Consider the following 21,033-nt stretch of genomic DNA (forward strand, 5'->3'; position numbering starts at 1 on the left):
CGCTAGCTAGTTAGCTAATTAATTATGTTCTCAGTGTTGGCATTTCAGAGCAAGTTCAACCATCATTTCCCCCCGGGAATGCGGTGCGATGATGTTGTGTCCCTAGATTAGCAATGTATGTGTGTGTAGCTGTCAGTCAGTGTCATACAGGTTCGATTGTATCACTATCAGAATAAAATGATATGATACCAAGGTAAAAGGCAGTAACTGCAGCCAAGGGCAGGTTAAAACCAAGCTAAAAGGCAGTAAGTTCAGTTACTGCCATTTGCCTTGGTTTCACAGTAACTTTCTGCAGTTACTGCTAATATGACCCACATTTTCTCCAAAACACAATAGAGGTAGGATATTTGTCCACATGATTAAGCATGTATTTAATGAAGCAAAAATGACATTAACTCATTTTCGACCAAATGAGCAGTTGCTGCCTTTTTGCTTGGTAGGACAGTATATATTTAAATCATATTGAAATCAATTTCATGTTCAATCAATAGAGTTCTATTTTGCTAATTGTAGGCTACTGTTTGTAATTTTTGCCTCAATTTCATGATGTGTAGGCCTAACAACATGTGCACAATGATGTGCCAAATATGTGATTTAGTGCATAGCCAAAGCATTAGAATAAGCCGCCTCAATATTTGCAGCCAAAGGTGATAATTTCTCTCTATAGAAGCTGATCCGTCGTCAGTATCTAATGTTAAGGTAAGATTTGAATGGAGAATGCTGATCCAAGTGCAGCGCTGCCTTTCGTTCGATCCTATCAGTATCGACACATGCTCTAATGACGCAGTTATTGAAAGTTCTCCCTACGTGGTGTTTTGGGAAACGGATGTGAGTTCTTCAGCAGTTATAGAAATGATGCATCGTTAAAACACTCGTAAGCTTAAGTTCCATTGCTATTGGGAAACCGGGCCCTGGCTATTACTTCATAGACATAGCAATCTGCATTTATGCAAAACATATGGATTCTACCTTTAAAGAGGGGAGGGGTGTGAAAATCAACAGCTGCTTTATATCAAGCACATACCAGTTCCTGTAAGTGACTCTCAAAGTACTGAATAAGTTGGCTGAGTGAGCATTTGGAAAGAAATCCCCGCAATAATCTGTGGGAGTTCCGCCAGATCCCCCTCCAGTTTTTTACTTGTTGATGGCTACTTCTCACTAAGGAGACCTAAGGAGGATGTCTTTTGGACGTCTTGTTGTGGTCCTGTCCGGACCGGCCATCTTTTTTTGGTGCGGTCCGGACTGGCCTTGATTTCGATGTCCACGGACGGGACTCCCTAAAAACACATTAGAAGAGCATTTTTTGCTAACCCTAACCCTTTTCCTAACCTTAACCTAATCATCCTAACCTGATACCTTAATTATCCTAATCTGCTGCTTAAGTTCTCCTAGCTGTATCCAAGTGGCGTGTATTTAGGGAATCTCGTCCACGGACATCAGATTTATGGTCCGGTCCAGACCAAATCTGAACCAATCATAGACCTCTAAGTTAGGTTCAGATTTGGTCTGATCCGGACTGGCCTTGATTTGGCGCAAACATAGACGTCCAAATTTGTCATTGATCTATTCCAAAGCTAGCATACCTGATTCAACTTGTCAGTTCATCCTCAAGCTCTTGAATCTCACCTAGCTATCTTAAGATGAATGCACTAACTGTAAGTCGCTCTGGATAAGAGTGTCTGCTAAATGACTAAAATTAAAAAATTGTTTAAAAAAAATGTATAGCTAGTTCAGCGCTACAGCAAAATTGTGAAACATCTGGGGGTCCCGAGGAGAGGCTTGAGAACCACTGCAGTAGAGCACAGCAGAGTGCAGTACATTACAGTACAGTACATAAAAAAAGTAGAGAAAGTATTTTCAACATTCATTCAAAACGGAACATTTACCTGATTTCAATGTCCGGAAAATACGTATTTTCAACGTCCGGAATATACGAATTTTCAGCGTCCGGAAAATACATATATTTTAAACTCCCTGAAAATACGTCTTTTCACCTTTCATTCAGAACATAAAATGAACCTAACTTCAATGTCTGGATAATACATATTTTAAACGTCATTTTGCTTAATGGGTTCAGATTTTTGGGAACACACTGAAAAGTAACTTGACACTGTTGTTCAGTCAGCGTAAATATGGATTAAAATGGCATGAGAAAATTCCATTAACAGAGGAGGGAGTGTATTGAATTAATGCATAGTAAGGTAAGGGCTGGACTTGTTCCGGATGCTCCAATAGTGATGTGTCTGTCTTGTATGTTGATCTAGCTAATAAGCTAGCTAGGTAGCATGTGCACACTCACTGCAATGCACAGCAGATGTGCAGCTTGCATGTGCATTGTCCTGTTTAGATTCAACATAGCTAGCAAGACCATTTGTTTTATAATCTACAGTTTGTGTTGTGAGAGGCTGGTCTTGGTTGAGGAAATGTAGGCTAGCTAGCAGTTATTTGTGCTGAAACATACATCTGGCTATACATATACGTAGCTAGCCAGCTAGCAGTTTGACTGTATCATGCTGGAGTAGAGTAGCTAGAGAAGCAATGTCCATTGCATGTATTAAATTAGCAGCGTTGCAGTTTCCCAAAGTGTGGTGTTGACTATGAACTTTACTTAGCTAGCTATGCTTTATGGAAGAATGTAGCTAGCAAGGATATATTGTCAACATTGAATTGTGGTCTACGATCTATACAGCTATGCAACAGTCAAATAAATCAAAATTTGATTTGCCACATGTGCCGAATATTTCACCTTACAGTGAAATGCTTACTTACAAGCCCTTAACCAACAACACAGTTAAGAAAAAAAGTGTTAAGTAAAAAATAGATGAGTAAAAAATACAATAAAAATATAATTAAAGAGCAGCAGTAAAATAAAATAACAGTAGGGAGATACTGTTAGAGATACCGGTTAGTCGAGGTAATTGAGATAATATGTACATGTGGGTAGAGTTAAAGTGACTATGCATAGATAATAAACAGAGTAGCAGCAGTGTAAAAGAGGGGATGGGGTGGGGGGGAGAATGTAAATAGACCGGGGTAGCCATGATTAGCTGTTCAGGAGTCTTATGGATTGAGGGTAGAAGCTGTTAAGAAGCCTTTTGGACCTAGACTTGGCACTCCGGTACCGCTTGCCGTGCGGTAGCAGAGAGAACAGTCTATGACTAGGGTGGCTGGAGTCTTTGACCATTTTTAGGGCCTTCCTCTGACACCGCCTGGTATAGAGGTCCTGGATGGCAGGAAGCTTGGCCCCAGTGATATAATAATAATAATAATAATAATAATAATAATAATAATAATAATATGCCATTTAGCAGACGCTTTTATCCAAAGCGACTTACAGTCATGCGTGCATACATTTTTGTGTATGGTATACTGGGCCGTACGCACTACCCTCTGTAGTGCCTTGCGGTCAAAGGCAGAGCAGTTGCCATACCAGGCAGTGATGAAACCAGTCAGGATGCTCTCGATGGTGCAGCTGTAGAACCTTTTGAGGATCTGAGGACCCATGCCAAATCTTTTCAGTCTCCTGAGGGGGAATATGTTTGGACCATGATAGTTTGTTGGTGATGTGGACACCAAGGAACTTGAAGCTCTCAACCTGTTCAACTACAGCCCCGTCGATGAGAATGGGGGCATGCTCAGTCCTCTTTTTTCCCCCTGTAGTCCACAATCATCTCCTTTGTCTTGATCACATTGAGGGAGAGGTTGTTATCCTGGCACCACACGGCCAGGTCTCTGACCTCCTCTCTATAGGCTGTCTCATCGTTGTCGGTGATCAGGCCTACCACTGTAGTGTCATAGGAAAACGTAATGATGGTGTTGGAGTCGTGCCTGGCCATGCAGTCATGGGTGAACAGGGAGGACAAAAGGGGACTGAGCACGCACCCCTGAGGGGCCCCCGTGTTGAGGATCAGTGTGGCAGATGTGTTGTTACCTACCCTTACCACCTGGGGGCGGCCCGTCAGGAAGTCCAGGATTCAGTTTCAGAGGGAGGTGTTTAGTCCCAGGGTCCTTAGCTTATTGATGAGCTTTGAGGGCACTATGGTGTTGAACGCTGAGCTGTAGTCAATGAATAGCATTCTCACGTAGGTGTTCCTCTTGTCCAGGTGGGAAAGGGCAGTGTGGAGTGCAATAGAGAATCCATCATCTGTGGATCTGTTGGGACGGTATGCAAATTGGAGTGGGTCTAGGGTTTCTGGGATAATGGTGTTGATGTGAGCCAAGACCAGCCTTTCAAAGCACTTCATGGCTACAGATGTGAGTGTTACGGGTCGGTAGTCATTTAGGCAGGTTATCTTAGTGTTCTTGGGCACAGGGACTATGGTGATGTGGTGTACTCCTCAATGCCATCGGAAGAATCCCGGAACATATTCCAGTCTGTGCTAGCAAAACAGTCCTGTAGCTTAGCATCTGCGTCATCTGATACTTCCTTATTAACCGAGTCACTGGTGCTTCCTGCTTTAGTTTTTGCTTATGAGCAGGAATCAGGAGGATATAATTATGGTCAGATTTGCCAAATGGAGGGCGAGGGAGAGCTTTGTACGCGTTAATGTGTGTGGAGTAAAGGTGGTCTAGAGTTTTTTCCCCCCTGGTTGCACATGTGACATGCTGGTAGAAATGAGGTAGAATGGACTTAAGATTCCCTGCATTAAAGTACCCAGCCACTAGGAGCGCTGCCTCTGGATGAGCGTTTTCCTGTTTGCTTATGGCCTTATACAGCTCATTGAGTGCAATCTTAGTGCCAGCATCGGTTTGTGATGGTAAATAGACAGCTATGAAAAATATAGATGAAAACTCTCTTGGTAAATAGTGTGGTCTACAGATTATCATGAGATACTCTACCTCAGGCGAGCAAAACCTTGAGACTTCCTTAGTAATAGATTTTATGCACCAGCTGTTGTTTACAAACATACACAGACCGCTACCCCTTGTCTTAGCGGAGTTAGCCGTTCTATCCTGCTGATGTAGCGTATATCCCGCCAGCTGTATGTTATCCATGTCGTCGTTCAGCCACGACTCGGTGAAACATAAGAAATTACAGTTTTTAAAGTCCTGTCGGTAGGACATCCTTGATCTTAGGTCGTCCATTTTGTTTTCCAATGATTTTACGTTGGCTAATAGGATTGATGGAAGAGGCAGATTACTCGCTCGCCGTCGGATCCTTACAAGGCACCCCGACCTATGTCCACAATATCTCTGTTTCTTTCTCATGCGAATGACAGGGATTTGGACCTTGTCGGGTGTCTGTAGAATATCCTTTTCGTCCGACTCGTTGAATATTTTTTTCCGTCCAATACGAGGTGAGTAATCGCTGTCCTGATATCCAGAAGCTATTTTCTGTCATAAGAGATGGTGGCAGAAACATTATGTACAGAATAAATGACAAATAACGCAAAAAAACACACATAATAGCACAATTGGTTAGAGGGCCGTAAAATGGCAGCCATCTACTCCGGCGCCATCTCGTTGGCTAGTAGCTACTGGCTAGTTGGCTAGCTAAATGGCTAGCTAGAATAGCAGTCAAGGATGTTGGCTAGTTTATTTGTTTGTGCTCTGATTTAGTTTACACAGATGACTTCAGTCATATGAAAACCTTCTATAGCTAAATATAGCTAACTCCTTTACTTGTGGCTTGCTTCTCATCCAACTGGTGTTAGCTAGCTAGCTACAGCTGTTAGCCTGCTACTAGCTGGGTCATTCATACAATGCAGTGCCTTTTTCTGTCCCCAGGAAATATCAGTTCTTATTTAGTGTAAAATGTCGATTCCAAAAGGCTTTAAATATAAGGTCAGGTGTCCTTTACCTTAAAAATACCAAAATATGGATCCTGAAAGGGAATTTTATGCATTTTAAACACTTTTTGTCAGTGGATGTAGGCATTTTTGCCATTTCCCTAGGTGTTATTTATCTACCTCCACAAGAAATATAAGCCATAAAATAATAACATCTTTAAAATCTTTCTTCATTATTTTATAGTCCTAGTTAGTCTCTTTCATCAATACAGTTTTTTTCATGATTATTGTATTTATTATTATTTTAGTTAAGATTTTCTGTGTGTCCCTGATATCACTTTCCACCCTGTTAGTTTGTTGTAATTCTCCATTTAAGAAAACAACCCCTTCCTACAATGACACCACATTCAGAAAGTGTCATCATTTATTTGGTGGGAAAACTATGGTGTAAAGCTAAATAAATATAAACACTCAGTTGTATCTATTTGTCCATGTTTCATGTTTTTAGTCTGTATGTCCCACTCATAAATGTCTACCCTGTTAGGCTAAATTATAGAAAAAAATATATATAAATGTTAAAATATGTTTGATAGAGAAGTCAAAATCCTGTTCAAGTGTTCACCATTATGCTAGCTCAATCTTGCTCACTCACAGAGCTATGGCTAATTTAGGTTCAACATTTCCACACTTTTAGGTTCCACCCTGTTAGGATTATGCACCAAACAAATTGGAAAATGCAAACATGTTTTAAGTGCCTGAGCTAGACTAATATGTTTTTCTCAAAGTCAAACGTCCTTTTCATGATAGAATACTAACAAAAATAAACACCTTTTTCCCCCAAAGTTTTGAGGTCCAAATGGCACCGCTTAGTAGGAATGACCCAGCTAGCTGCTGTTGTGCAGCAACAGAGTTTCTGATCCCGGTTTTAGAACTGAGATTCAGCTGAAAAGAAATTAGCATTGTCAGAAATGCTACAAAAAGGTAGCACATCATTGGTTCTCTATTGGCACGTGAGAGCAATAAATTATACATTTAATCAAAAGTGTTGCCCTTACAAACTTATTCAGTCCGAAAGGTGGCAAGTCTAAGGATCACTTAATGGACTGTAGTCTCGTTCTTATCCAACACCTAGATATTGAGCTAGGTCGGGGCAAGAAATTGTCTATTTTCTTAATGCTAATGATCCTGTTAAAAATCTGTTATGTGGTTCTCGGTAACGCAAATCAAGTTGATTTGCGAAGTTTCGCCGACATTGGTGTAATGACCTTAGTGATCACTGTTTTACAGCCTGTGTTCGTAATGGCTGCTCAGTGAAACGACCCATCCCGATTTGTCATAGACGCTTGCTAAAAAACTTTAATGAGCAAGCCTTCCTTCATGACCTGGCCTCTGTAAATTTGTATAGAATCAGCTTAATCCCCTCTGTCGAAGACAATTGAACCATCTTTTTTGATATTTTCAGTGGTATTGTTAACAAACACGACCCCATAAAGAAAATGAGAATTAAAAACAGGTTCAGCCCCTCGTTCGACTGTGATCTGGCAGAGTTACTCCACCTCAAGAATTCCATTTGGCGAAAGGCTCGGCACACGCATACTCAGGCTGACTGGCTCACGTTCAGGCAAATGAGAAATAAGTGCACTCAGGCTATCCGGAAGGCCAAAATTAGTTACTTTAAGGAGCAGTTCTCTCTCTGTGGGTCTAACCCCAAGAAGTTATAGAAAACGGTTAAAGACCTGGAGAATAAACCCTCCTCCTCACAACTGCCCATGGTCCTTAATGTTGATGATGTGGTTGTTACTGACAAATTAGCTCTTTAATCACCACTTCATTAAGTCAGGATTCCTATTTGACTCAGCCATCCCTCCTTTCCCGTCCAACATTTCCTCATCTCCCACCCCCTCTAATGCGACTAGCCCCGATGCTCCTCCCTCTTTTTCCCATGCCCCGTTACAAAGTTTCTCCCTGCAGGCAGTCACTGAATCCGAGGTGCTAAAGGAGCTCCTTTAACTTGACCCCAAAAAACCATCTGGGTCAGATGGTTTAGACCCTTTCTTCTTTAAGGTTGCTGCCCCTATCATCGCCAAGCCTATCTCTGACCTTTTTAACCTGTCTCTCCTCTCTGGGGAGGTTCCCATTGCTTGGAAGGCAGCCACGGTGCGTCCTTTATTTAAAGGGAGAGATCAAACTGATCCTAATTGTTATAGGCCAATTTCTATTTTGCCCTGTTTATCAAAAGTGTTGGAAAAACTTGTCAATAATCAACTGACTGGCTTTCTTGATGTCTATAGTATTCTCTCTGGTATGCAATCTGGTTTCCACTCAGGTTAAGGATGTGTCACTGCAACCTTAAAGGTCCTAAATTATGTCACCATTGCCCTTGATTCTAAGCAATGTTGCGCTGCTATTTTTATTGACTTGGCCAAAGCTTTTGATACGGTAGACCATTCCATTCTTGTGGGCCGGCTAAGGAGTATTGGTGTCTCTGAGGGGTCTTTGGCCTGGTTTGCTAACTACCTCTCTCAAAGAGTGCAGTGTATAAAGTCAGAACATCTGCTGTCTCAGCCACTGCCTGTCACCAAGGGAGAACCCCAAGGCTCGATCCTAGGCCCCACGCTCTTCTCAATTTACATCAACAACATAGCTCAGGCAGTAGGAAGCTCTCTCATCCACTTATTTGCAGATTATAAAGTCTTATACTCAGCTGGCCCCTCCCCGGATTTTGTGTTAAACGCTCTACAACAAAGCTTTCTTAGTGTCCAACGAGCTTTCTCTGCCCTTAACCTTGTTCTGAACACCTCCAACAAAGGTAATGTGGTTTGGTAAGAATAATGCCCCTCTCCCCACCGGTGTGATTACTGCCTCTGAGGGTTTAGAGCTTGAGGTAGTCACCTCATACAAGTACTTGGGAGTATGGCTTGATGGTACACTGTCCTTCTCTTAGCACATATCAAAGCTACAGGCTAAGGTTAAATCTAGACTTGGTTTCCTCTATCGTAATCGCTCCTCATTCACCCCAGCTGCCAAACTAACCCTGATTCAGATTACCATCCTACCCATGCTAGATTACGGAGACGTTTATAGATCGGCAGGTAAGGGTGCTCTCGAGCGGCTAGATGTTCTTTACCATTCGGCCATCAGATTTGCCACCAATGCTCCTTATAGGACTCATCACTGCACTCTATACTCATCTGTAAACTGTTCATCTCTGTATTACCTGTCGCAAGACCCACTGGTTGATGCTTATTTATAAAACCCTCTTAGGCCTCACACCCCCTACTGCAGCCCTAATCCTCCGCATACAACACCCGTTCTGCCAGTCACATTCTGTTAAATGTCCCTAAAGCACACACATCCCTGGGTCGCTCCTCTTTTCAGTTCGCTGCAGCTAGCGACTCGAACGAGCTGCAAAACTGGACAGTTTTATCTTCATCTCTTTATTCAAAGACTCAATCATGGACACTCTTACTGACAGTTGTGGCTGTTTCGCGTGATGTATTGTTGTCTCTACCTTTTTGCCCTTTGTGCTGTTGTCTGTGCCCAATAATGTTTGTACCATGTTTTGTGCTGCTACCATGTTGTGCTGCTGCCATGTTGTGTTGCTACCATGTTGTTGTCATGTTGTGTTGCTACCATGCTGTGTTGTCATGTGTTGCTGCCATGCTATGTTGTTGTCTTAGGTCTCTCTTGTCATGATGTGTGTTTTGTCCTATATTTTATTTTAATAAAAAAATTTTATCCCAGCCCCCGTCCCCGCAGGAGGCTTTTTGCCTTTTGGTATGCTGTCATTATAAATAATAATTTGTTCTTAACTGACTTGCCTAGTTAAATAAAGGTTAGATAAAATAAATAAATAAAATATTGGCTTAAATATGAATTTAACATTGAGCTTCAATCAATCCTTACTAACTATAATGTTACACAGAGTGACCGACTCAAAGGGAACCACTGTTCCCTGGTGTCCTACTACACCATACATACACCATCATCAGTTTCATCACTGCTCTCGTTATGACAGGCAGTGCAACTTATCACGACTAATAATACAACTACCACTTATTCAGCAATAATGGCATTACATCAAGTTAATTTAACCTGGACTGTCCTGATGCCCTGTCTATTATCTACTAGTGGGATTCTTTGGGAGAGAAGTGCGTCACTGTAGTATGTCTCTCTTCCTAAAATGGGCTCTTGAGAGAGAGAGCAGCCCTAGTCGTGACAGCAGAGGGAGAAGTGGGGGAGGCAGGGATAGAATAGGTTGGCCACTCTCAGGAGAAAGCATTCATGTCTATTGTTGCTGTGTAGGGCATTTCTCCTGAATGAACTGTTCTGTATTGCACAACTCAGGTACAAGGTGTCCCTCTGGCTAGGATGATACGCACATCAGGTGTGTGTTTGTGTGTCAAGTGGGTGAAGTGTGCATGTGTGTGGAGAGGATAGAGAATAGCGACTATCTGATTGTGCAGTAGCTTCCTGCCAGGGTTGTGTTCAGTAGGGAGAATACACTTTGAATCCTAGTAAATCCGGCCTGTGTTCTGTTGTAAAACCAAGTTCCATCTGGGACAGAACAAAATTCCAAAAATAATAACTTGGCATGGATCCAAGATTTCAACAATTTCAGTATTTCAATCTGAAACCTTTTACATGGCACACTTCATTATTTAGCATGTCACCCTACATCTGTAGAATTAAAAAAATATATTTCTGTATGAATCCAATCTTGGAGCAAGTGTTGCCTTGGGAAGTGGCACCATCCATTTTCTGGGCTGTGTCTATAGGTGGGACTGTGAGAGATGAGGATTAGACTTACCCCACCATGGGTCCCTCTCGGTCCAGACTGTACACCTGTCTGGGGTTCAGCAGGTACTGGAACTTTCTCAATACCCTGCAGGAGACATATAACAGCGTGTTAGAGTTACTGCACACACACAAACTGACAAACTCACAAACTGTATGTGCACAGATGGAGCCAGAGAGAGAGGGAAAGAGAGAGAGAGGTAATACTTCATGCATACAAAGACAGACATATAACATGTAAAGAAGCACCATCCAAACAGTACCATTTTTACTTAAAAACACTGTTAATATGTTCTGCTCCACAAATTGTCAATATCTCTATAGCGTACTGTGCCCATTGACACAGTAGTTTTCTGTAACCTTGACAAGCGGGAGCTGCATCAGAGGTCTATTCTATTGAAGCCTCCACAGTGCTCTTCACGGAGCCTTGCACTGGTAATTGTGTTAGCTTCCGATACCCACACAGCACTTTGGTCAGAGTGAGAACAGAGTATAAAGAGGAGTGGGTAGAGGAGACAACGGAAAGCCGACAGCTAGGTTAGAATGCGTCACGATGAACTAATCATTTGGCCTAGAATGCAACTCATACTATGTAGAGTGGCAGATTACTTGGGCAGTAAAAGTGTTAGGATACTGTTATGAATGTGTCATAAAGAACACTTCAATTTAAGTCTAACCAAGTTCATGCAGAAAGAGAAATTAGTAGAGATATACTACTTAATTGTACTGTACGGCATTTCAAATGCTCATTCACAAAAACTTGATCAATCAGTGACTCAACACCAACATTTTCATTTCCTTATTTACATCAAAAGGGATAAATAAATAGACTTGCTTTTTGTACTCAGAGAGTAAATGCATCTTTTTGTACGAGAACACGTCTAATAATAGAGAATAATTCTACCTTTAAGGGGTATTTAAGACTATGTTGCTATGGTGATGGTGTTTCTGAAGCCAAAAAAGTGTCCTCAGGGTGCTATGAAATGCATGGTGGGAGGAGAGAGAACTGAAACAGGGAACACATTCATTTACAGCCAGAATGGAACTTGCGCCTTTAGGACACAGCGAAATGACCATAATTATTTACCAAATTACAAAGCCTTTAAATTCTTGAATTTCTTCTCTCAAACTATGTTAGCTTCACATTACTTTGATTCTATGATAAGTAGCCAGCCAAAAGTTTAGAACACTTTGACAGTAGCATTACATGACTGTATAAAACACATATTGCAGGAGTGTTTCAATCAGAGTGAATAATCAGAGACCCTCTATATCAGCCATACTCAACTAGCAGACCGCGGTCAGGATCCAGACCCAGAACAGGGTCAATACGGACCACGGGTCCCGACTTAAAAAATAAATATTAGACTGTATATACAGTGCATTCAGAAAGTATTCAGACACCTTGACTTTTTCCACATTTTGTTACGTTACAGCCTTATTCTAAAATGGATTAAATAAAACATTTCCCTCATCAATCTACACACAATACCCCATAATGACAAAGCGGAAACAGGTTTTTTCTCAAAAACAGAAATACCTTATTTACATAAGTATTCAGACCCTTTGCTATGAGACTTGAAATTGAGCTCAGGTGCATCCTGTTTCCATTGATCATCCTTGAGATGTTTCTACAACTTGATTGGAGTCCACCTGTGGTAAATTCAATTGATTGGACAGGAACACACCTGTCTATATGAGGTCCCACAGTTGACAGTGCATGTCAGAACAAAAACCAAACCATGAAGTTGAAGGAATTGTATGTAGAGCTTCAAGACAGAATTGCGTCGAGGCACAGATTTGGGGAAGGGTACCAAAACACAGTGGCCTCCATCATTCTTAAATAGAAGAAGTTTGGAACTACCAAGACTCTTCCTAGAGCTGGCTGCCCGGCCAAACTGAGCAATCGGTGAAGAAGGGCCTTGGTCAGGGAGGTGACCAAGAACCCGATGGTCACTCTGACAGTTCCTCTGTGGAGATGGGAGAATCTTTCAGAAGGACAACCATCTCTGCAGCACTCCACCAATCAGGCCTTTATGGTAGAGTGGCCAGACGGAAGCCACTCCTCAGTAAAAGGCACATGGCAGCACGCTTGGAGTTTGCCAAAAGGCACCTAAAGGACTCTCAGACCATGAGAAACAAGATTCTCTGGTCTGATGAAACCAAGATTGAACTCTCTGGCCTGAATCTCTGGAGAGACCTGAAAATAGCTGTGCAGTGACGTTCCTCATCCATCCTGACAGAGCTTGAGAGGATCTGCAGAGAAGAATGGGAGAAACTCCCCAAATACAGGTGTGCCAAGCTTGTAGCGTCATACCCAAGAAGACTCGAAACTGTCATCGCTGCCAAAGGTGCTTCAACAAAGTACTGAGTAAAGGGTCTGAATATTTAAGTTATTTATTTTTAATACATTTGCAAAAATGTCTAAAAACCAGTTTTTGCTTTGTCATTATGGGGTATTGTGTGTAGATTGATGAGGGGAAAAAAAAACAATTTAATCAATTTTAGAATAAGAATGTAACATGACAAAATGTGGAAAAATTGGAATGCACTGTATATAAAGTACCAGTCAAAAGTTTGGACACACCTACTCATTCCAGGGTTTTTCTTTATTTTTTACTATTTTCTACATTGTAGAATAATAGTGAAGACATCAACACAATGAAATTTACACATATGGAATCATGTGGTAACCAAAAAAGTGTTAAACAAATCAAAATATATTTTATATTTGAGATTCTTCAAATAGCCACCCTTTGCCTTGATGAAAGCTTTGCACACTCTTGGCATTCTCTCAACCAGCTTCATGAGGTAGTCACCTGGAATGCATTTCAATTAACAGGTGTGCTTTCTGAAAAGTTAATTTGTGGAATTTCTTTCCTTCTAAATGCGTTTGAGCCAATCAGTTGTGTTGTGACAAGGTAGGGGTGGTATATAGAAGATAGCCCAATTTGGTAAAAGACCATGTCCATATTATGGCAAGAACAGCTCAAATAATCAAAGAGAAACGACAGTCCATCATTACTTTAAGACATGAAGGTCAGTCAATATGGAACATTTCAAGAACTTTTAAAGTTTCTTCAAGTGCAGTCGCAAAAACCATCAAGTGCTATGATGAAACTGGCTCTCATGAGGACCGCCACAGGAATGGAAGACCCAGAGTTACCTCTGCTGCAAAGGATAAGTTCATTAGAGTTACCAGCCTCAGAAATTGCAGCCCAAATAAATGCTTCACAGAGTTCAAGTAACAGACACATCTCAACATCAACTGTTTGGAGGAGACTGCATGAATCAGGCCTTCATGGTCAAATTGCTGCAAATAAACCAATAAGAAGAAGAGACTTGCTTGGGCCAAGAAACACGAGCAATGGACATTAGACCTGTGGAAATCTGTCCTTTGGTCTGATGAGTCCAAATTAGAGATTTTTGGTTCCAACCGCCATGTCTTTGTGAGACGCAGAGTAGGTGAACGGATGATCTCCGCATGTGTGGTTCCCACCGTGAAACATGGAGGAGGTGGTGTGAAGGTGTGGGGGTGATTTGCTGGTGACACTGTCATGATTTATTTAGAATTCAAGGCACACTTAACCAGCATGGCTACCTCATCATTCTGCAGTGATACGCCACCCCATCTGGTTTGTTCATTTGTTTTTCAACAGGACAATTACCCAAAACACACCTCCAGGCTGTGTAAGGGCTATTTGACCAAGAAGGAGAGAGATGGAGTGCTGCATCAGATGACCTGGCCTCCACAATCTCCCGACCTCAATCCAATTGAAATGGTTTGGGATGAGTTGGACCGCAGAGTGAAGGAAAAGCAGCCAACAAGTGCTCAGCATATCTGGGAACTCCTTCAAGACTGTTGGAAAAGCATTCCTCATGAAGCTGGTTGAGAGAATGCCAAGAGTGTGCAAAGCTGTCATCAAGGCAAATGGTGCCTATTTGAAGAATCTAAAATCTAAAATATATTTTGATTTGTTTAACACTTTTTGGGTTACTACATGATTCCATATATGTTATTTCATCTTTTTGATGTCTGCCCTATCATTCTACAATGTAGAAAATAGTAAAAAATTAAGAAAATCCCTTGAATGAGTAGGTGTGTCCAAACTTTTGACTGGTACTATAAGTATTCATACCCCTCAGTCAATACATGTTAGAATCACCTTTGGCAGTTATTACAGCTGGGAGTATTTTGGGGTAAATCTCTGAAGAGCTTTGCACACCTGGATTGTAAAATAGTTGCACATTATTCAGAAAAAAAATATTCAAGCTCTGTCAAGTTGGTTGTTGATCATTGCTAGACAGCCATTTTCAAGTCTTGCCATATTTAAGACGATTTAATTCAAAACTGTAACTAGGCCACTCAGGAACATTCAATGTCGTCTTGGTGAGCAACTCCAGTGTAAATTTGGCCTTGTGATTTAGGTTATTGTCCTGCTGAAAGGTAAATTTGTCTCCCAGTGTCTGTTGGAAAGCAGACTGAACCAGGTTTTCCTCTAGGATTTTGCCTGTGTTTAGCTCTATTCCATTTCTTTTTATTCTAAAAAACTCCACCATGATGAAGCCACCACCAAGTTTGAAAAAATGAAGAGTGATGTGTTGTGTTGTATTTGCCCCAATCATAACGCTTTGTATTAAGGACATAAAGTTAATTCCTTCTCTACATTTTCTGCAGTTTTACTTTAATGCCTTGTTGCAAATAGGATGCATGTTTTGGAAGATTTTGTTTCTGTACAGGCTTCCTTTTTTTCACTCTGTCATTTAGGTTAGGATTGTAGAGTAATAACTACAATGTTGTTAATCGATCCTCGGTTTTCTCCTATCACAGCCATCAAACTCTGTAATAGTTTTAGTTTTTTCGCCTCATGGTTAAATCCCTGAGCGGTTTCCTTCCTCTCCGGCAACTGAGTTAGGAAGGATGCCTGTATCTTGGTTGTGACTGGGTGTATTGATACGCCATCCAAAGTGTAATGAATAACTTCACCATGGTCAAAGGGATATTCAATGTCTGCTTTTTTTTTACCCATCTAACAATATTGACGGTATTAACTGTAAAATACCATATTTGGAGGAGGATTTGTTTTTTGGGGGGAAGTATTACATTTTACAGATGTTGGAATCTGTCTCTTGAGTCTTCTTTGCGAGGCATTGGAAAACCTCCCTGGTCTTTGTGGTTGAATCTGTGTTAGAAATTCACTGCTCGACTGAGGGACCTTACAGATAATGTGTGGGGTACAGAGATGAGGTAGTCGTTCAAAAATCATGTTAAACGCTATTATTGCACACATGAGTACATGCAACTTACATGTTTACTCCTGAACTTATGTAGGCTTGCCATAACAAAGGACTTGAATATTTATTGACTCAAGACATTTCAGGTTTTCATTTTTAATGAATTTGTGAAATATTCCACTTTGACATTATGGAGTATTGAGTGTAGGCCAGTGACACAAAATCACTGTGACACAAAAATTTGACTCACTCAGATATCATATGAACACACATAAGACATGGCAAAATGTGTCGAATTGCAGGAAATTAGCTTTAAACCTGCAAAACAATTTATCTGTCCTATGGAAAAATTTGTAGAATTGCAGGAAATTTGCTTAAAAACTGCAACATTTTCTTTATGCCAACAAGAGGGGAGTGAACAGTTTGGGGTCACATGGGTCGCGAGGTGTTTTTTTTTTTTACTACGGTGATAGACAATATCCATCCGGACCTTTTCCACCTAGGAAATTTGTGCTCTATGTCACTTACCGCTCTCCCTGTCTCCCGCCACTCTTTGGGTTGACCAGGACCAGGAGGGGATGTGTGCCTGGGAGAGGAGTGATCTGGACAGGAGAGCAGAGACAGTCTAATGAGATATAGTGTATATCCATGGATACACAATCAACACACACTTTAGCCTGCCATGAGCGAACACAACAGACTCCAAGGCTCTGAACATGCTCTGGGCTCGATTCACTCACCTGCAGTGCTTGTCCGTCTCCTGTAAATTTGAAGCTCTGACTCGGGTCATCAGGGCTGGTGCTGGGCGGGGAGTCCCCTTCACCCCGCTTCACAACAGAATGACGGTCCTACAGACAGATAGATAGGCCAGCAGACATAGAGACACATAAATAGACAGAAATATGAATGTGTGTTTATGAATTGTGACAGAGAAATTGGACAAAAGGTGTATACAACAGGCGGCTGGTGGCACCTTAATTGGGGAGGACGGGCTCATAGTAATGGCTGGAACGGAATTAATGGAATGGTATCAAACACATCAAATACATGGTTTCCATGTGTTTGATACCATTCCATTAACTCCATTCCAGCCATTATTATGAGCTGTCGTCCACTCATCAGCCTCCTGTGGTGTATACCATTGTGGGCCTATAGTTATATATCTCAAGGGGGTTTTTCAGCATTGAAAGTATTGGAGATAAAACATTTAGAGATTTACGGCATGTGATCTCACCAGGACGACAGGGCAGATGTAAGAGGGGAGTAGAGTGTGGTCTCTAAGGGCTCCTCCATCACATTCCGGCTTCATGTTGGACGCACACTTATTATGGAGCTGATCAGGGAGGAGGATGAGGAGAATGGAGGGAGGAAAAGAGCAGAGAAGGAGGAGAAGAAAGAGAATGAGGAGATATTGCATAATAGTACCAGATACAATGCAAAACACTTCACTTAAAAGCCCTATAAAAGTTGAAAGCTAATAATAACTAAATATAAATGATATTGAAATTTATTTTACCTTTATTTAACTAGGCAAGTCAGTTAAGAACAAATTCTTATTTACAATGACGGCCTACACCGGCCAAACCCGGACGACGCTGGGCCAATTGTGCGCCGCCCAATATATCCTCTTTCCCTTGATTGATGTCTGACAAAGTCTGATTTAATGCAAAGTACAGTAGCTGCTTCTAAGACTGAGGATGAATGAATGCCTGCTGTGATACTACAGGGATGAGCCCATTACTAAATTATATATATATATAAATTGACCACCCAAGCAAGCTCTTTGAACTCCCCTTACTGGTGGTTTGAGGTACCACAGTTTGAGTTTTCATCTGAACATTTACCTAATGGTGACATCTAGTGGACATCTAAGGTAAAGTCGAAATTAGAAAATGGGGGTGGGGTTGAAGCTAATTTACTGCATTTCTATACAATTTAAAAACGTAGAAAATGCAATTTGGAGAACAGCAACAAAAGGTAGGTTCATTCACATTAATCTACAAACACATCACATTAGCTATACAATTGTAATGTTATACCCCTGAAAGGGGGGAAATATGACAAATGATTCACACTGACACATAGCAATGATGAATTTGCATAAAATCATCAACTCTTTACATTATTTTTTTCAAAATATATAGCTTTCACTTTGTATTCCTAGGCATTACTAATCAACCTCTGCACAAACAGACATCAATGGAGCACACAGATGATCGTATCATCAATGGAGCACACAGATGATCGTATTAATCACATTCACATGAATTATTAGAATAATACTTACGATTCTGTATTAATATCAGTGATGTAATGGTAAAAAAAGGTGGGTAATGGGGAAACTATAAACTCCAGTGGGCGATTGAGATTAAGACGAACAACCAACGATACAAATGAAAACGTATGACATTTTTAGAATTGTATTGTTTGCATTTTGATTGCATTTTAATATAGGCCTATGCCTATATGGAATACAGGCCATGTGGAGATGTTCATATTGAAACATATCTTATTTTTTTAAGTTCCTAACTTGTTTGATAAGATTAGTACAGATTTTCTCGGGGGACCCCACATGGGGCCCTGACCCCAAATTAGGGAACCACTGTACTAAACTCTCTCTATCCTCAGCTTCCTCCTGCATGCATTGCAGCCTGCCTCAGCCTCCCCACCTAGCGCCATATAACTGTCTGTCTCAGTTAGCCTACTCTCTGTAAAGCAAAGTTATTATGAGCATTTAGTAGCCTATTCTTTGCTCCTACTGAGGTAGGCTCTGTTTAATGTTAGCTTCTTAAGTAATACTAGCCAGAGCCCTTCAACATTACTGCAATAGAAGTCTCTGCCGGCAGCTAGCCACCTGACTGATTGACATATTTTTAAGCAACTATTTACCAGTTGTGCACTCATTCTCTGAGAGTAGTTTTTGTTTGTTTGGGGGATGTCTGTAAATGTGGCAGGAGTCACAGGCGGTTCTAAAATGGCCTTTTGTCCGGCATCTTGCAAACGCACTGTCAGCTGTTTGCTTACTTGAGCCGACACCGAGCTGGGGTAGTTCGTTTCACGTCTCAGGCCCTCAGCCTGTGCCATGAGAGGGTGGAGTTAGCCGTTTGAGAGAGTGGTGATTGTGCTGCTAAAAAGGCAAATCCGGGAGGCAAATCCAGGGACGCAGCTGAACATAATGAACAAACCACTGTTCATGATTCCACTCATTTGCAAAGAGGCAAGCGCGATTAGAACTCAGTCAGATCAAGAATATAAGCGTTCTGAGCTTTGATCAATGCTGGGATTAATATTTTCATATTGATTTTCTTTGTGTACAAAATATATATTTTTATTATCTCAGTGTCCTCATATGTAGTTATGGCCCTGAGTGTGTACTACTTACAGTGATCTGACACCACACACAGTGTAGGCCCGTTAAGCCCTGGTAGCACTTGATACTTCTGTGACAGCGGTCGCACTTAGTAGGAGAGTTTCCCTCCATCCACACGTGCTGCATAGCCTGGAGGGACGGAAGAAAAAGGAGAGAGTGAGAGAAAGAGCGAGAGAGATAGAGACAGGAACAATCCCAATTAAAAGGTCACAACATAAATCTAGTGCTAAACGTGCTATATTTAGTGTCAGATATCTACAAAAATAAAAGGCCATCTGAAAGGCATCATCTGCTAGTGAACCAGACTTGAGAAAGTGAAGTGGCGCAGAAACAGAGTAGACCTCCATCTGGAGAGAGAGAGAGGGGGCTTTAGAGGGACAATTTCAAGGTCTGTGAGTTCATTCCAGAAGGGGTCTAATTAAATCAGATTTTATATATAGAGACCGGTTAACAACATAAGTAGCGCTGCATGATCTCCCTGCCTCCCTGATCCCATGCGTAGGGGTGTGTGTGTGTGTGTGTGTGTGTGTGTGTGAGTCCCTGTTCCCATGATCCTTCTGCTCCTCTCCAGTCCTTAGCACTCGGCCAACTGCCAAAACAGGTTGCTTAGCGACGGCAGGGCGTTCTATTCTCACAACGTTAGTCAGATGGTGGTTAGGGGTTAGCTCTGGGTCAGCTTAAGGCATCACACTAAAGAGTCACTTAAGGTAGGATATTGTAAGCCTGAGTCATGGTCAAGCTCACTGATTGAGAGGATTACACTAGCATGAGTAATGCACGCAAGAGATTTGTGAGTCGTTTAGTAAAGGGTAGGCATACATTTCTCAATATTTGTCACAAGTTTTCTAAAACATAGGCACATAATAGATACTGTAATGACACACGACAATATCGTCACTGTGTGTGTGTGTGTCTGTGTGTAGTTGTCTGTATAATACTCACATTAGTGTGTCTGCGGGACTTGGCGTAGGTACTGATGCAGGCAGCGATGTCTTTGGACACACAGCGTTCATGGACTGTGTACTTGCATACTGAAACACAGAGGTACAGAGAGAGACAGTTAACCAGTGGATGAACACTGAGCAGTAAGACCAACCCTTTCATGACCCAGTGATAACATAAACCTTGCCTTGATAGTAGATCATTAATTAGTCATGCAGTCATGTTTGTTATTCACAGAATGGAGGATGGGATAACAGAGTCAGAGAGAAATAGAGACAAGCATCTGGTTGAAAGACAGAGAGAGGAACTGAAAGGCATTCAGGAAGAGAGAGAACAGAGAGAGTGGAGTAGTGAATGCCAACGAGGGACAGAAATAGGGACTGAAGGAGAGAGAGAGTGGAACTGAGGGCCACACACAGACTCACTAGAGCAGCAGAGGCCCTGCTTGCGGACTCCCCGCAGCATGGTGTGGCAGTAGTTACAGTAGGCTGGCTTGTTGAAGTGCTTTAGTTTCCACACATGCTGCCCATCCTCCTGCACATTCTACAGAGAGAGAGAGAGAGAGAGAGAGAGAGATTTTTTGGAACTGCCGCCCCAAACGCACTCACAGAGACACACACACACACACACTATCTCTCTTCCCATAGGGATCATACACTTACTAAAATGTATGCTCTCATGTATGCACTCACTGTACTGCAAGTCACTTTAGATAAAAGCATCTGTTATATGGCATCCATTATCATATTATATTACACACACAGTGTCTTACCGTCTCCATGCCCAGCAGGACCAGCAGAGGGATGGTGGTGAGGCCTCCTCTGATCCACTCCTCCAGAATGACTGTTCCGTCTCGGTCATAGTCTATCTCTTCCATCATCTCCTTCAGGATCTAGAACACAAGGAGACGGGGAGGACAGCAGATGAGTCCAGTAATATTATAATACTGTAACGTTCCAA

General features: G+C 41.7%; 1 protein-coding gene across 2 annotated transcripts in view; it reads right to left on the reverse strand.

The window, feature by feature from the left end:
* LOC121537033 (diacylglycerol kinase beta) overlaps positions 1–21,033 on the reverse strand; it is a 160,999-nt gene that overhangs the window by 75,436 nt on the left and 64,530 nt on the right. For both annotated transcript variants that reach the window (XM_041844776.2, XM_041844775.2), the window contains 8 exons: positions 20,846–20,965; positions 20,499–20,616; positions 20,074–20,162; positions 19,144–19,260; positions 16,996–17,094; positions 16,502–16,609; positions 16,290–16,363; positions 10,540–10,614 (listed from right to left, as the gene is read on the reverse strand). In XM_041844776.2, the coding sequence (XP_041700710.1) occupies positions 10,540–10,614; positions 16,290–16,363; positions 16,502–16,609; positions 16,996–17,094; positions 19,144–19,260; positions 20,074–20,162; positions 20,499–20,616; positions 20,846–20,965 (800 nt within the window). The remainder of the gene's footprint in view (positions 1–10,539; positions 10,615–16,289; positions 16,364–16,501; positions 16,610–16,995; positions 17,095–19,143; positions 19,261–20,073; positions 20,163–20,498; positions 20,617–20,845; positions 20,966–21,033) is intronic.

Source organism: Coregonus clupeaformis, chromosome 23 (genome assembly GCF_020615455.1).
Source record: "Coregonus clupeaformis isolate EN_2021a chromosome 23, ASM2061545v1, whole genome shotgun sequence".
Classification (NCBI taxonomy): domain Eukaryota; kingdom Metazoa; phylum Chordata; class Actinopteri; order Salmoniformes; family Salmonidae; genus Coregonus; species Coregonus clupeaformis.